Below are 16,750 nucleotides of genomic sequence, written 5' to 3'. Positions count from 1 at the left end.
ATCTGGGAGTGAGCATGGGGAGGAGATACAAGCACATGATGATTTTCTTGTTGCACAAAATCATCCAATAGTCATTCCTGAACCTTGGCAGGAAACCATTGTTGAATTTCAGCGAATGGGAGACAGAAATAATGAGGAGGGTGTTCAATGTGATGAGCATTCCACACCCACAATTAATGTAGCGCCTCCCAAAAAGAGGACAAAAAGGATTGATATGTGTTAAATTTTAATAACTTGAACATGCATCGCTCTAGCTTCTAAGGAGCACACTAGGTTGTGAGGGTCCAAACATAAACTAATTATGTGTGCAAAAAAACAAATTTTGAAGATACTTTGTTTTTTTGATGAGTACTTACATATTATGGGCATCACTAAGACTGTTGCAGGTCCTAACTTGTATTATTTGTTTGATTATGATCAATTTGATATGCTTATATTTGTGTTGTATGTAGATGACCTGGTCCTAAAAGTTAGTTAAAAAAACTCTATCCCATGGTGCAAGAAGAAACTGGCAAGTGAAGTTGACATGAAGGACATACACCTCATGTGTTATTTCTTGGTCTTGGAGGTTTGGCTGAGTTGAGGTGAGGTGGTCCTCGAATAGGGGTAAGTAAGCAATTGAGATTCTGAAGAAGTTTCGAATAATGGACAATAAACCATAGGCTACTTTTATGATACATATTTTGAAGTTATCAGTAGATTAAGATTCAAATTTTGTTGATTCGTCAGCGTACAAAAAGTATATAGGTTTCCTAACATATCTGGTAGAATTTAGCAGTCAAATTGTTGTGTGCATGAGATCCCTTGTCTCACAAACAAGGGGGGCTCAGACACCAATTTAGTGTCCAGCTTGGCTGCTAATATATGGTTGAGCTGAGGTTGTTGCAAATATGCTCCATGGTCTGAGGTATGCGAGGTACTTAAAGGGCACACTGGCATAGTGCTTTGAGCTGCTGCATGCTTTAGTGGATTTTGATAGGGCCAGAGATGCAGGTGGCAGGAAGAGTGATTCATGGTTTTGTTTCAGCTTGGGTTCAAATATAATATCTTTTTTAGGATGGGATACCCATGTGTGCAAGTTGAAGAAGTCCCTTTCTGGGCTAAAGTAGCCTCCTGTGCTTGGTACTCATGGATTTATGAGTACTTACAGATTATGGGCATCACTAAGACTGTTGCAGGTCCTAAATTTTATTATTTGTTTGATTATGATAAATTTGATATGCTTATATTTGTGTTGTATGTAGATTACCTAGTCCTAACAGTTAGTTTAAAAAACTCTATCCCATGGTGCAATAAGAAACTGGCAAGTGAAGTTGACATGTATTATTTCTTGGTCTTGGAGGTTTGGCTGAGTTGAGGTGAGATGGTCCTCGAACATGGGTAAGTAAGAAATTGAGATTCTAAAGAAGTTTCGGATAATGGACAATAAACCCTAGGCTACTTTTATGATACATATTTTGAAGTTTTCAGTAGATTCAGATTCAGATTTGGTTGATTCGTCAATGTACAAAAAGTAGATAGGTTCCCTAACATGTATGGTAGACTTTAGCAGTCAAATTGCTATGTGGATGAGATCCCTTGTCTCACAAACAAGGGGGGATCAGACACCAATTTAGTGTCCAACTTGGCTGTTAATATATGGTTGAGCTGAGGTTGCTGCAAATCTGCTGAAAAATGCATGTGCCATCCTTAGATGTGTTTTTTTTGTCCAATTCAGTTCAAAAATTATTTTTTGTCATAGCAGTTTTGCAAATGGTTTTTATTATTCTAGATTGAAATGAAAAAGTAAACCTCTGGCTCATGTACCTGCTTTTTATTTGGCTTTTCTTTTACAGATCAATGTCTTACAATGTTTCCAGTTAGCCTGCTCTATTTTCATTTATCAATTTCTTATGCTTTGTCCGGTTATTAGGCCGATAGGCCTTCCTATACATCAACAATCGTCAACACTTTTACCTTGCTCCGTTCGATCAAGTGAGACACTTTCAACTATTTATTTGAAGTGTGACTACTTTTTCCAAATATCGGTTGAGTTTTTACTTCTTTTTCCCATTCTTTTATGTCACTCTTGAAGATATTTTTACTGCTTTTTCCATTTCTTTTATGTCACTCTTGGCCTCAAAGTTAATCGTTTCTTTGGATATTTTTACTGCTATTTCCCATTCTTTTATGTCAGTCTTGGCCTCAGAGTTAATAGTTTCTTTGGTTTTCCAGTTGTTGTTGTTGTTCTTGTTCCCTGGCTTTTGGCAAGCACTGTTCTTCTCCACTTTCACTACTCTGTTTGAAGAATGAAGCAACCAACCATTACAGGCCTGCAGGTTTATACACTTCAGTTATTGGTTCTTCATCATAAACTAATGTTTTCTCCATTCCCATTCCCATTGAATTTGTGGAGCTGTAGCTGCTCAGAAGGGTTGTTGAACTCTTCCTCTGGGGTTTTTGCCTGATTCATTAATTGATAATATCAAAGGCATCATGGAGAGAGGAGAGTTAAAGTCTTCAGAGGGAAGAAGTTGCATGCAGAATTGCCATATGTTGATCAGGAATGTAGCTGGGTTTTTCTTAGCATTAAATATCTTTGCTATTGCATTTTCACCTGCAGGTGATGTTTCAATTCAGGGGTTAAATTTTGCTAATTTCCATTTTACATGTTTAAATTTTGCAGTTTGTTTTCTATAACACGCCAAGATTTATAATATAAACTTATTTTTACCATAAAATTTGGAAAAATTTTAAGTTTTAAGATCAATTTCCATTCTTAAACTTTTCCATCCTTATCAAGGATATGAATACAATATTAACTTAAAATTTATCTACATTGTGTGCTTTACAGGTGCTTATGATCCACTGGATCCAAATAGTAACATAACGATCAAATGGGATATTGTGTCTTGGACTACAGATGGATATGTTGCAAGTAATGCCCTTTCATCAAATAGGTCTTGAATTATAATTCCCTTTCCTCATTTTCCTGAAATAGATGTTGAGCTTTTCTGAATTTCATTCCTAGTAGCCTACAAGTTAAATTCTCAAAGCTTGACATGATGACAAATTTGGAAAACCTTCAAGTCAGGTAGAGTTTATTTTGATATTGATGAAAATTTCTGATAAATTGTGTTGTATTGATTGGTATGTTCGATATTTTGAGTAAATACTTCACTCATTTTTAATTAGCTTTATGTCCCTGAAATTAAGTAAGTATTCACTAGAAACATTGGTACAATTTACTAAAAATTCCCTGAAAATCTTCATGCTAGAACTTATTTTACTCTTTGCTGAGTCTAATGAGCTTCCCTCTGTAGGTGGTCGTGACCATGCACAATTTTCAGCAGTACCGCCATATACCAAGCCCCACAGGATGGACTTTGGGTTGGCACTGGGAAGAAAAGGAGGTCATCTGGGCTGCGGTTGGTGGCTAGACAACAGAGCAAGGAGATTGCTCCAAATGGAAAGCAGGTGTTCCACACTGTTGCAAGAAGGACCACACCGTTGTTGATCTCTTACCAAGTGTGCCTTACAATTAACAATTTACTAATTGCTGCAAAGGTGGAGCATTGGCATCTTGGGATCACGATCCTCCAAATTCCATTGCATCCTTTGAAGTTAGTGTGGGCAATTCAGGGACCACTAACAAAATTGTCAAATTGCCAAATAATTTCACTTTGAAGGCTCCATGACTGGGTTATACTTGTGGCCCTGCTAGGATTGTTAAACCCAGCCTGTTCTTTAGTCCAGATCACTGCAGAACCACTCAAGTACTAAGTAATACACTATTATAATCCCTCATAATTTATATATTTGTGAATGTTATGTGTTTCACTCTGAGCTGGCTAAGTCTTATATTTGAATTTCCCTTGTCCTTGTGCAGTGACATGGAATGTAACATGCACATATTCTCAGTTCCTGGCTCAGAAAAGTTCAACATGTTGTGTCTCCTTATCATCGTTCTATAATGATACTATAACACCATGCCCTACTTGTGCCTGCGCTTGCCGGAACAACATAACTCAACCTGCTTGTATTGAGTATGATTCTTATTCCCTTGCAAATTCATTCAATTAATTTTAAATTTGCAGATTTGTGAAATATTTTAAAATCTGACCGATAGCAGCAACTTCTTTTTTCTTTCTGGTTCATTACATTCCAAAATATTTTCAACAATATGAAGTCATTTCTATCTTTATGGTAGATTGGTAAAATATTTTAAAATCCAATAAATAATTAATTAGGCTATTTTTAATAATATTTCAAAATATTCTTAAAATCTTCAATCAAATTGAATTCGGCAAAAAGACCCTGATCTTCTACCAAATCTAGATGCATCAAATTCTAAACGATGTTGTTAATTTGATGCAGCACCGATTCACCAGTTCTTAAGTTCTCGGGACAAATTTTGCTACAAACACCTTGCATCCACCACTTCTACGATGCACCCATCATATGTGCCCGATTAGAGTACACTGGCATGTGAAGTTGAATTACAAAGAGTACTGGAGAGTGAATATCACAGTGACAAATTTCAATTACGGAATGAACTACATCGACTAGACATTAGTTGCACAGCATCCAAACTTTGATAATGTAACCCAAGTTTTTGGCTTCAACTATAAATATTTAACTCCATATGGATCGATTAGTAAGTACATATTTCGAAAACATTTACTGTTATTGATTTTAAGCACAGTTAATTTAACTATATCTATCAAATCAAATTTTTAGAATATTTTGGAATCTGCAATCAACTATACAAACTTCTGGTTAATTGTGATTAAAATATGAATTGATGCTATTCAACTGAAGCCTAACCTTATTTTAGATTTAGTGATATTTTAGAAATCTGATAGAAATGAATGAATTCGTCCCATGTCCATCAAATTTCCAATATCTTCTGAAATCTGCAAAACTGTTAACTGTAATCTATATATGAATACTAATAATGTCAATTAAAACTACCTGCGCTTGATCTAGTTTGACGTCTTCTCATCCAATCCAGTCGGGACGCAGACCCAAACTTGGTTAGCTTTTCCAATTTTCACCCATCGGGTGACCAATAAATCATTGTTGTTCAGGTTATTGGGAGGGAGGATAGTCAAACATTCAATGCACTCCACTGGAGTCTGAATATGCAGATCTTATCATCTTAAATGTTTCCATCATGTAATTCTCTCATCTTGGAATTTGAAATAGAGTTGGATCCTGTTATATTTATTTTGTTGCCCATAAATGTAATATTGGAGGGAAACTCGATTAATGGCAATAATTGATGTCATCCATCATTCAATTTTGATGGCTTTCAAATTTTACAAGTGGTCCAGCCAAATCAAAGAAAAATGGAGGAGGTAGTGCAGGCTTTAGGGTTAACAATGATAGTGCTCTGCTTCTTCCTGCCAGGTAAATATTGTGCTTCCCCTGGTTGGTTAAATTTTTTTTGTTGGTGAGTAGCGAGGCCAGCTAGCCTTTTCACTTGGTGGACTGTGTGGATTACATAGTACTTGGCCTTCGTTCCTTCTATTTTTAATTGTTCAAAATGCTGTTTAATTTCATTATTTTATCTCAGTGGTTGAGTTTACAAGTTTTTGTAGGGCATGAAATCGATATGCTGTGATTTGTGAGCTGCTTTGCACATCAATATATTATTTCCAGATGACCAGGTACGTGTAGATTGATACCTTACATCTAAATTAATTAGAGAAATTGGTCCTGATTCGTTTCACAAAGTTCTAACCAACCATATTCATTAATTAGAAGTGTTGAGAGTGGGGTATGTATGTCAGAAGGAATCATATTAGTTGAAAAACATCATGGGATCATGAGCATATCCATGAATGGCTCTTGGTATGCTATGAGAAAGAAGAATGTTTCATGGAATTTGTTTGCAGATATTCCTATTCATAGTATTCTCATTTCATCTACTCTACTAGATGTTAAATTGTTATTCTAAAGCACCTTATGATTGGACTGTACAAGAAACCTGACATTGTTGTATCTATTTTGTGATGTTATATGTTAATCATTAACAATATTTAATTTCATACATCTGATTCTAATGGTTTTCTATTTTTTCAGGTGTTTATTTATTTATTTATTTTTCTGGCAGAAAAAAATGGATAGGGCATGGTCATGTCGAGATCATGGAATCAAATATATGGATGGGACTTATAGTGTTTTTAGTAGTAATTATAATCTGCTTCACCTACCCACCAACCAGGTAGATTGTTCAATATTTTACTTTTTTGTCTGTGGGTCTATGTTTTCATCCTTCGGGCGACCAATAAATGATTTTTGTTTGGGTTTTCTCAAGGGAGGGAGGGAACTTAAACATTCGATGAATTCCAACTCAGTCTGAATGTGTAGATATCTTAAATATTCTCATAAGTAATGCTCTCATCTCAGAAATTGAAACAGAGTATCAATTCACATCTTGTGTCAGTAGGAGGACATGTTATATTTATTTTGTTATTAAAGCATGGTTGAGATTGACAAGTGGTCAGTTGTGACTTCCCATGCGCTTCAAAATCTTTAAGGTGGAAATCATTTTGGAGTGATTCTGCATAAGAGAGGTCCAATTCTTCTCTCCACATCATTCCTGAGACATCTGGTAGCTTTTTTTCCTTTAGCTTTACTGTGTTATAAAAAATCCCTATTTCTTTCAAGATGAGTTCTTCTCAAGCGAGCGTGTTCGAAGATATCTACATGGATCTTTGGACATGGTATTCAATTCTCTAAATTGGCAATTGGCTCCATGGTATGTTTGCATCTTCAAGATAGGTTTCTGAGCAAGATGAGCTCTTCGTTTCTCAAGGAATGCAGCGTTGTGTTTAGAGTAGAAGCTATAAGGAGACTCACAATTTAAAGTAAGCTACTTTAGCTGCTCATTAGGAATTACTCAATTATACTCTTTATTTATCTGTATGCTCCAAACTCTGCATTCTAGCACTTGCCTCATGAATTCATAAGTTACATTCTTTGTTTAGTGACTAGTTGATATATTCAAACTATCATTTGTGTGTGCAGACTAATATGGAGGGCTCTTGATGTTCTCGGTGTTGCAAAGTCCCTTCAATTTAAGCATCCAAAGTTACAGGGGTATTGTCATTACATCATTCAATTTGATCCTCTATACTTTACCTCTAGCTTCTCTTCCCACTATAATTTAGCTTCTTGTATGCCAATTTACAGGGCACAGGTGACTTCCTTCCCTTCAGCATTTACCAAACAGCTCTCGTACACCGGCTTTGGAAAATGGTAAGTACACCAGCATAACATTTGGCTAATAAATGTCTCGGAAAGCATGCAAGACCATAGCAAACATAGATGTAGAAATTGTAAAAGCTCACTGTATTATTGTTTCTGCCCTCATGCATTCAGGATTTGATCGCCAAAACAATAAGACCACAATGGCTGGCACACAACTTATCACAAGGCATGCAGCGTTGTGTTTGGAGTAGAAGCTATAAGGAGACTCACAATTTAAAGTAAGTTACATTAGTTATTCATTAGGAATTACTCAATTATACTCTTTATTTATTTTTATGCTCCAAACCCTGCATTCTAGCACTTTCCTCATGAATTCGTAAGTTACACTCTTTGTTTAGTGACTAGTCGATATATTCAAACTATCATTTGTGTATGCAGACTACTATGGAGGGATCTCGATGTTCTCAGTGTTGCAGAGTCCCTTCACCTAAAGAATCCGCAATTACAGGGGTATTGTCATTACATCATTCAATTTGATCCTCTGTACTTTACCTCTAGCTGCTCTTCCCACTATAATTTAGCTTCTTGTATTCCAATTTACAGGGCACAGGTGACTTCCTTCCCTTCAACATTTACCAAACAACTCTCGTACACCGGCTTTGGACAATGGTAAGTATGCCAGCATAACTCTTGGCTGATAAATGTCTTGGAAAGCATGCAAGACCATAGCAAACATAGATGTAGAAATTGTAAAAGCTCAATGTATTATTGTTTTTGCATCTAGGAGATGGCTTCAGCACTCCCTCATTGCCACTATGACATGATGTACTTTCTATCCCATTAACTATTACAAAACATCTCTCGTACACCGGCTTTGGAAAATGGTAAGTATGCCAGCATAACTCTTGGATGATAAATGTCTCAGAAAGCATGCAAGACCATAGCAAACATAGATGTATAAATTGTAAAAGCTCACCATATTATTGTTTCTGCACTCATGCATTCAGGATTTGATCGCAAAAACAATAAGACCACAATGGCCAACACACAACTTATCTCAAGGCATGTAGCATTGCGTTTAGAGTAGAAGCTATAAGGAGACTCACAATTTAAAGTAAGCTACTTTAGCTATTCATTAGGAATTACTCAATTATACTATTTATTTGTCTGTATGCTCCAAACCCTGCATTCTAGCACTTGCCTCATAAATTCATAAGTTACATTCTTTGTTTAGTGACTAGTCGATATATTCAAACTATCATTTGTCTATGCAAACTACTATGGAGGGCTCTCGATGTTCTAGGTGTTGCAGAGTCCGTTTACCTAAAACATCCACAGTTACAGAGGTATTGTCATTACATCATTCAATTTGATCCTCTGTACTTTACCTGCAGTTGCTCTTCCCACTATAATTTAGCTTCCTGTATGCCAATTTACAGGGAACAAGTGACTTCCTTCCCTTCATCATTTACCAAACAGCTCTCCTACACCAGCTTTAGAAAATGGTAAGTACGCCATCATAACTCTTCGCTGATAAATTTCCTGGAAAGCATGCAAGACCATAGCAAACATAGATGTAGAAATTGTAAAATCTCACCGTATTATTGTTTCTGCCCTCATGCATTCAGGATTTGATCGCCAAAATAATAAGACCACAATGGGCAACACACAACTTATCTCAAGGCATGCAACATTGCATTTAGAGTAATAGGTTTTTAGTTTTACCATTTACAGGGGGTTGATATAGTTGCACCCAGTGGATAGTTAGAAAAATGTCCATATTCATTTGAATATTTTCAAGATTACAATGACCGTAGGGCTCACTAGAGGGGTCGTCCATGGCATATAGTCCATGCCATGCTAGAATATGGACTCCTAAAACGTGTGAAGCTTGAGTTTAACCAATATGAATTCAAAATCATATAAGCCAATTATTATTGGGCACAACATTCTTAACATTCTTTACAATGACAACACCTATGAAACCTGCTATCCAAGAAAAGCATAATAAAACAGAGGAGAAAAAATATGTCTATCGAGATTGATATCAGGTAGTTTTTTATTTCGCATTTAGAGGGTACCTTAAACTTCTATTTTAAAAAAAAATCTCAGTTACATTGGATGTTTTCTTGATTTTCCCATTTTGTTATCCAATGCTTTTCGTCTGAAATCCCTCACTTTTTAGTCTGGTTGGTTCTTTCGGATTAATGCTTCTACTTCTCTGTTTCAACTTTAATGCTTCACCTACTGCTTCTTTGTCTAGGGTATACCTGTTTGTATTCTTTATTTCTGTTCCTAGTCATTTTTGCATCTAGGAGATGGCTTCAACACTCCCTCATTGCCCATATGACATGATGTACTTTCTATCCCATTAAATATTTTGGTCATCTTTCTTTCGCATGCTTTGTAATACTAAGTACTTTTCTTGTCTATCAGCAAAAATCATGAAGTTTGATGCATGCAAAGGAGTATGCTTCTGGATACCCTGCAAAAGAATTGGATCTAGGAACGATCAGATTCAATGCTAAAGTTGTTTCCATTCAACAGTCTACAGATTCTTCTTTAACTATAGTAAAACTGGGATATGGAATGCTTATCAAAGCTAAGGTAGCATCTTAGATCCAAACTTCTGACTCCCATTTGAAGTAGTAAAACATGAGCATAATTCTGACAAATTACCTGGCAGTTACGCTACAATAAGCTTTCTGAAGCTGAAGAAGAATAATTACATATGATTGGAATGTAATAATGTAACAGAGTGTCGAGCCCCTCTAGAGACATCCTTCTATAGACTTTGATTCTCAAATGATATTTGACGCATACCTGTTCTCCTATGTCTTTTACCTGTTTTCTATGGAATGGGGATGAGAAAAGGAAGGCCACAAATATCATTTGATGCATCTCCAGTTTTTTTGGAATGATTCATTGGATGTCGCTGGGACATCCCCTACATCAAGGGACCATTCTTAGGATATTCCCAGCAAGAAAGGCACTAGTTTGCCATTCCTAAAATTTGGTTCTATGTTGGAGCCATTGGTGAAATTCATTTGCTTGCCAATTCTTGCTAGAAGATAGAGTCATTAACCTTTGGCCCATTACAATGTCAACCTGCAAAGACAATTAAAGCATTGGATAAAGATGCACCCTTTGTACTACAACAAACCTTTCATAGGTTGTTTGAGACAAATAAAATGCAAGCTAAGTTGAGTTCACTATTATATATCCATAAATAGAAGTTCTTCCTCAACTATACATTGTATATATTATAGCCATTGACATAATGATGGCATGATCTGGTGAGAAGTGTTCATTAACTGAATTACATTATGTTATATGGAATTGTCTTGATTTACTATCGAGTACTCACATGTCTGTTTAAGGTTAAGAAATTAGTAAACTGCATTCAAATGCATGCTAGTCACATTATTTTCTGCTGGACAATTATATTGCAGATAAGTAGGCATTGCGCTACTGGACAATTGCTCAACTTATGAATAATTATAGCTAACCAAAAAATTTGGTTTCTCTGGTAGAGAACTATTTAGCAGAAAATGAAAATAGATTGCTAGTCTTTGCTTTCATCTAGGACTAATATCCTTTGAGTTTTCTTCGATCTTCAAGATAAACTATTTCCATTGTTGATACTTAAATAGATATAAGGTAGAGGGTAGGCAATATTTAGCTAGCCAGAGTCCAAGACTACTTTATGTAACCCAAAGTATAATCATGAACAACTATAACTTGTATTCAAACACTTGCATATAGGCAATGAAGCACATAAAGTTCCATCGTAACTTTCACATGTACATAATCAAAATGTTTGCTATTAAATAATTTAAGAATCAATACACATTTTAGCCTAGGAGACCATGACCATATACAACGATGAGAATAGAAAGATTATTTCCCAGCTTAATATTCAACCTTAGTTTGATTTTCTTGTTTATAATCCAAGAAACCATGGTAAGAAGGCTTGTAGATCTGGAGGAGGAGCTCAGAATGATGGCTCAAGAAGTCCGTGGTTATGTGGAAGTTGTTCTGAATAGTCTTGCTGAAAATGTTCCCAAAGTAAGACATCAATGTGGATGAGCACACAATACAACCATACAGAATCTTAGTGTTTATTCAGTCCATGATACCTGAATTCATGATTTGATGATTTGCAGGCTGTGGTGCTTTGTCAAGTTGAGAAAGCCAAGGATGAAATGTTGACCCAAATTTATAGCTTAGTCAGGTAAGGTTTAATGACAAAATGTGGTTAAGGTACATCAATAATTAGTTTGATTATTTTCACATTTTTGTATTTTCCCAAACTGATTTTGATTTTCACTTGAAATCAGGTTTCTTGGGACTTTACGAAAGTAGTGTTTTTTGTCATCCTCTGCAGGTGTAGTAGACACCTGTTGATTGGAGCACTGTACATTTGAGCTTTTGGGGTGCATTTTCAACTTTTTGTTTAAAAAGGTCCTACATGGATTTAAACTTGGATCGATCCTAGGAGAACTTTTGACTTATCAATTCCATTTTCCCGTGTTGATATGTATGTAGTGTGGGCTCAGTAGCAACACCTTTTAACCTCAATATCAATGACAATGGATCAACTATGAGCCCTTTTTTGGTTCCTTTTTATCAACACTCTGTTCTACTAGTTTATGTCTCTTTATTTTGAATTTTAATCTAATTTAATTTTGAATTTATAGACAGACTGTGTTATTCGTTGTTTTGATCAATACTTGTTTGTTTTTCCTACTTCTGTTGGCATTTTCATCGTTGAATTGGCAAGGGTTCTGTATTTTTCCACTTAAATTTATTTGAATTTTAATTTAGTTTAATTTTGAATTTATAGGCAGACTCTTTTATTGGTTGTTTTGGTCAATATTGGTTTTCTTTTCTTGTTTCTGTTGGCATTTTCCTAATTTAATTGGTGAGGGTTCCTTGTTTTTCCACTTCTATTTATTTGTTTCCTTCTTATTTGCTGATTTGGATTTTGTTTGTTGCAGTATTCATGGGCAATGTGAAGTTATCATGTTTGATGTTACTACACGATTGACTTACAAGAATGTCCCAACGTGGCGTAGAGATCTTTTCAAGTATCCCTTTTGCAGAGGGGTTGGATCTCTAACTGGAAATGAAGATTCCTTAATTGTGTGGTGGCACAACTGCCTGAACCGATTAGATAAATATATTTGTGAATTTCAGGGTGTGTGAGAACATTCCTATTGTTCATTGTGGAAACAAGGTTGATGTGAAGAATAGGCAAGTGAAAGCTAAGCAAGTTACTTTTCATAAAAAGAAGAATCTTCAGTACTATGAGATATCTACAAAAAGTAACTATAACTTTGAGAAGCCATTCCTGTACTTGGCACGGAAGCTCTCAGGGTGAGACTTTAATCTAGTTTCTATGCTCCCTAATATGAATGCTATATTAAAAAAACTGCATGGGTTCTATAATGGGTTATTTTTATAGGGATCCAAACCTTCATTTTATGGAGTCACCTGCTCTTGCTCCTCCTAAGTTTCAGATAGACCTTGCAACCCAGCAAAAGTAAGTAGAATGCTATTTTCTTATTAATTTTTGTTAACTTTTATTGAAATAATTTGTTCCATTTCTAAGATCGAAACTTTGGCTTACAATCTTTTATGTTGTCAGGTACGAGGAAAAACTTGTAGCAGTTGCAGCCCAGCCCCTTCCAGATGACGACGATGATGCTTTTGAATAGCTTTGTTAAGATGCTTTTGCATATTTAGGGATTGGCGGATTCAATTAGTTTTGTATCATTGGAGTTTTCTCTCGAGTTCTAAAATTTAATTCTGATTTGTATTTGGGGCTTAGAATAGCATTATCGCATCTCTCTATATGTGATTTGGGTACTGCGCAGATGTTTTCATCAGTGGAGTTAGCTAAGCTATCTTATTTCAACTCCATTATAGAGCTATTTTTATATGCTAAGACAATGTTTTCCGTTATATACTCTTGCACATTTTGCACAAGAAATTTTTGTACTCTTCAAATATTTCAAGAATGCTCAAGTGTCTTTCGTTGTGTACTATTGGGGGAAATGCTAGTTGCGATGATTGTTGCTTGTAATATATTATGGCTTGTTAAAACTTTCTCTGAAAATTATAGCCATGTCTGAGGATTTATTTTAACTCTGAAATTGGTTTACATAGTTGATAACTGTGGCTATCAAGCCTGCCTGGTTATTCTTGTGGGTATGTTGTCTGTTGAACACATAAAGGTATCGCCATTTCATTAATTGGACTCTTGATTGATTTCTGCATAAAGATTCACATTGTCTAAATCTAAAGTCATTTCCATTCAACAGTCTACAAATTCTTCTTTAACTATAGTAAAACTGGGAGATGGAACGCTTATCAAAGCTAAGGTAGCATCTTAAATCCAAACTTCTGACTCCCATTTGAAGTAGTAAAAATTGGGTGTAAATTTAGTACTATTTGTGAACTCTGAATGTGAAACTACTTTGAAAGAACATTCATAATGATTTTATTTATTTATTTTTAAATAATTTTTTATATTGTCTCTAGAGAGACAATAGTTTGAATTATGGACATATAGTCTCTATAGAGACAATATGTTTTTAATCTCAGCTATTGTCTCTAAAAAGACAAAATTGTAATTGTCCCTAAAGAGACACAAATGAAGTTGTCTCTAGAGAGACAAATGAAATTGTCTTTAGAGAGACAAATCAAATTGTCTCTTAAGAGACAATAATTCTTGTCTTTATAGAGACAATAATAATATGTGTTCTATATTGTCCTTATAGAGACAAATTTTTGAGACATTATATTTTTCCACACCCGCTTAGAGACAATATTTAAGACAATACACAAGTTTCTTTTTGTCATAAGTTAAGACAATTGACTCAAATATTGTCTTAAATATTGTCCTAAAACCCCCCTACATGTAGTTGTGTGATGCATTTCCTTCCACATGCAGTGTCTATCTCTGTATAAATCCCTCCATTTCATTCGCTTACCAAATTCAGTGTGTCTCTTAGTGTATTTCATGTGCTTACCAAAATCAGAGTGTCCTATATATATACATCTCTTCGTTCCATAAGGGTTGTTCTTCGTTTTACGTCTAATTAGAAAATCAATTGTTCAATATGTTGCGTCATCATCGTCAAATATCATCTTGGCATTTTCTACCACTGGATTCACAACCCGCCACACTCCGGGGCAACATCTAATCTCACAGTTTTCCAGAGAACGTTCAAACGCAATTTCATTTGTTCTAAGAAATTACTATTTCCGAGAGCAACCGTTACAGTTGCAGGACTTCCCTTAAATATTTAACGCATAAGGTATTGTTGAAAAAATTTACCCGCAGTTATAAAGAGACTTAAAAATTCATCCCAAAAAAAAAACACAAAGTAGAACCGAAAAAAAGGTAAAACAGAGTAAGTTTGGAGCAATACTATAATAACTTAGGATGGAATTCTAAATTATGAAAATACATTTGTGGTTCATTCACCAAGGAAAACAAAGGTTTTACAGTGATTTACACTTCATGTGAAATAACATAATAAAACACATTAACTGTATTTTTTCACGCGCTCACCAAAGACTCTCGCTCTCTTTCTCTCTTACTTGCAAAATGACTTTTACATACATATTTATCTCAACATACAATTTTACATTAATACATGACATAACAAATTTGTTGTTGTTGAGTGTGGACACTAATCACGCACGTGTTTGTGGAGTGTGGCCAATAGTCGGGAAATGAATGCTTTCCCATATCTATTTACCAAAATACATTAAATTCCTTAAATTCTTTGTTGTTTTGTGGGATGGTTAGTGTGCTACCTCTATTCTGTGGCTTCAATCCTTCCATCTTCAAACACAGACAGAAGCTGCAAAAATACAAGTATGGCTATTATTAAGGTGTTTAACGCGGTGATTAAGATTAATATTTCCCACAGTTATAACTCTGATGAATAGAGGAGGGACATATACTACTATTGATACAACAATGCCACATTCAAATAACTTTAACAAAATGACACAATAGCATAGAAAAGAATTGTAGGTCTTTAATTTGAATTGTTTGAGAAGGTAACAATAAATAGATAAAATAACATATGTGATATCCTTTAAAAAGAACTTTAGAACCCTAAAATCACACAATAGCACCAAATAGAGTTGTAGCTAACAATAAATAGATAAAAGAACATATTCTCACGCCTGCTTTGACGTACTGATCGATGACAAATTACAGCCACAATTTTTCAAACATAAAACTTATAACCCGTCCATTCTTTATGGACGCACGATGTATTTGTAGGTTGAGACATACTGCAACCACAACGATCATCTGCATAGCCATAACTATTACCACTAAATGCATTATAAGGGAAACCCCAATGCAGATCCTTCCCTTATAAGGAAGTTACGTACTTTATTTCAGAAACTATTATTTTCTCTGACAATCTTCTTGCATCTCTGCTATCGAGAGGTTCCAAAAAAGAAAAAAGTAGAGGGAAGGGGAAATATATACAGTTAATTGGATGAGATGTTTAATATACTCTGATGTAACCTGCCAATCTCCTCACGAATCTGGCCATCTCTTAATCTTTAAAATGTTGTATAATTGAGTGTCAAATTGCCTGATCTCTTCTCAAATCCGACTATCTATAAATTGTGAACTCTGTTACTATGGGTTGATTATGGGTTGATTAAGATATGTAACTTTATTCCAATTACAATTGTTGGAGCAAAATAGAAATCTTGTTGAAACAATTTGCATTGCTAGCATAGTTATTTACTTATTAATTATGGGTTTGTTTATTTTCACATAAGGTTTTTATAATTTAATTTAAATATAGTTTTTTATAATTTTAGTTTAATTATCAATAATTATTAGATGAATGATAGATATTTAGTTTTTAGGTAGCTGGTTTCTAAGTCAACAACTCTCATGGCTCTGCCATCTAATGCAATTTTTCCAATGTGCATCAGCTAGAAGGAGTGCTCCCAATGCCTCTGCTTCCATAGTTACATTGGTCTCAAGGAGTGCTCTCCTTTCACGGCTACATGTAACTTTTTTTTCAAACCATTTGTGACAATTTATAGATGCAAAAGTTTAACTATGATAAATATCATGATCTATTACTTAATATTATTAAATCATCTATTGCTTATCATTTATTTTATCTGAAGAATGCATGTTCTCTGCTTGCATTCTTTCAAGCTTTTGTGTTCTTGTTGAGCACCTTCTTCTTGTAGTCTCTTTGCATATAATACATCAATTAAGACATTTTCTACATGCATATGTCTGCAAGGTCATAACAGATTAGTTCACATAACAATATATATTCATCATAATTGTATGTATGCGAAACTACAATTAACCATAGTTACTTATACCAAACTTACGTTCCTTCTTCTTAGTAACCTCTAGGTTCGTTGACCTGGCCAGACATCTATCTAATGACTGTATGCATACATGTACACAAGGTATGCTATACACACTAATACACATTTAATTTTTCAACCTTGTAGCATATGTAGTCGTACGGTCCCATATGTA

General features: G+C 35.0%; 1 protein-coding gene and 1 pseudogene across 1 annotated transcript; both read left to right on the top strand.

Moving 5' to 3' along the window:
* The first annotated feature begins 2,475 nt into the window (after positions 1-2,475).
* On the top strand, positions 2,476-7,375 carry LOC149155160 (protein COBRA-like; annotated as a pseudogene).
* A 3,782-nt stretch (positions 7,376-11,157) lies between these two features.
* Positions 11,158-12,917, top strand: LOC149155159 (GTP-binding nuclear protein Ran1B-like). Its single transcript, XM_089444331.1, has 6 exons — positions 11,158-11,265; positions 11,364-11,431; positions 12,198-12,287; positions 12,397-12,576; positions 12,665-12,742; positions 12,848-12,917. The coding sequence occupies exons 1-6, from the start codon at positions 11,158-11,160 to the stop codon at positions 12,915-12,917; spliced, it is 594 nt and encodes a 197-aa protein (XP_089300457.1).
* The last annotated feature ends 3,833 nt before the right edge of the window (positions 12,918-16,750 follow it).

This window comes from Pinus tabuliformis, chromosome 9 (assembly GCF_031772625.1).
Source record: "Pinus tabuliformis cultivar Carrire ecotype Pingquan chromosome 9, CPIR1, whole genome shotgun sequence".
Taxonomy (NCBI): domain Eukaryota; kingdom Viridiplantae; phylum Streptophyta; class Pinopsida; order Pinales; family Pinaceae; genus Pinus; species Pinus tabuliformis.
This window is presented reverse-complemented; position numbering and strand designations above follow the sequence as displayed.

What these genes read in the sequence shown, in the direction of transcription:
- LOC149155159 (XM_089444331.1), top strand. Translation starts at nt 11,158, where the DNA reads ATGGTAAGAAGGCTTGTAGATCTGGAGGAGGAGCTCAGAATGATGGCT. An exon ending in CAAATTTATAGCTTAGTCAG is followed by an intron (nt 11,432 to 12,197) that starts GTAAGGTTTAAT and finishes TGTTTGTTGCAG; the next exon opens with TATTCATGGGCAATGTGAAG. An exon ending in TGGCGTAGAGATCTTTTCAA is followed by an intron (nt 12,288 to 12,396) that starts GTATCCCTTTTG and finishes TGTGAATTTCAG; the next exon opens with GGTGTGTGAGAACATTCCTA.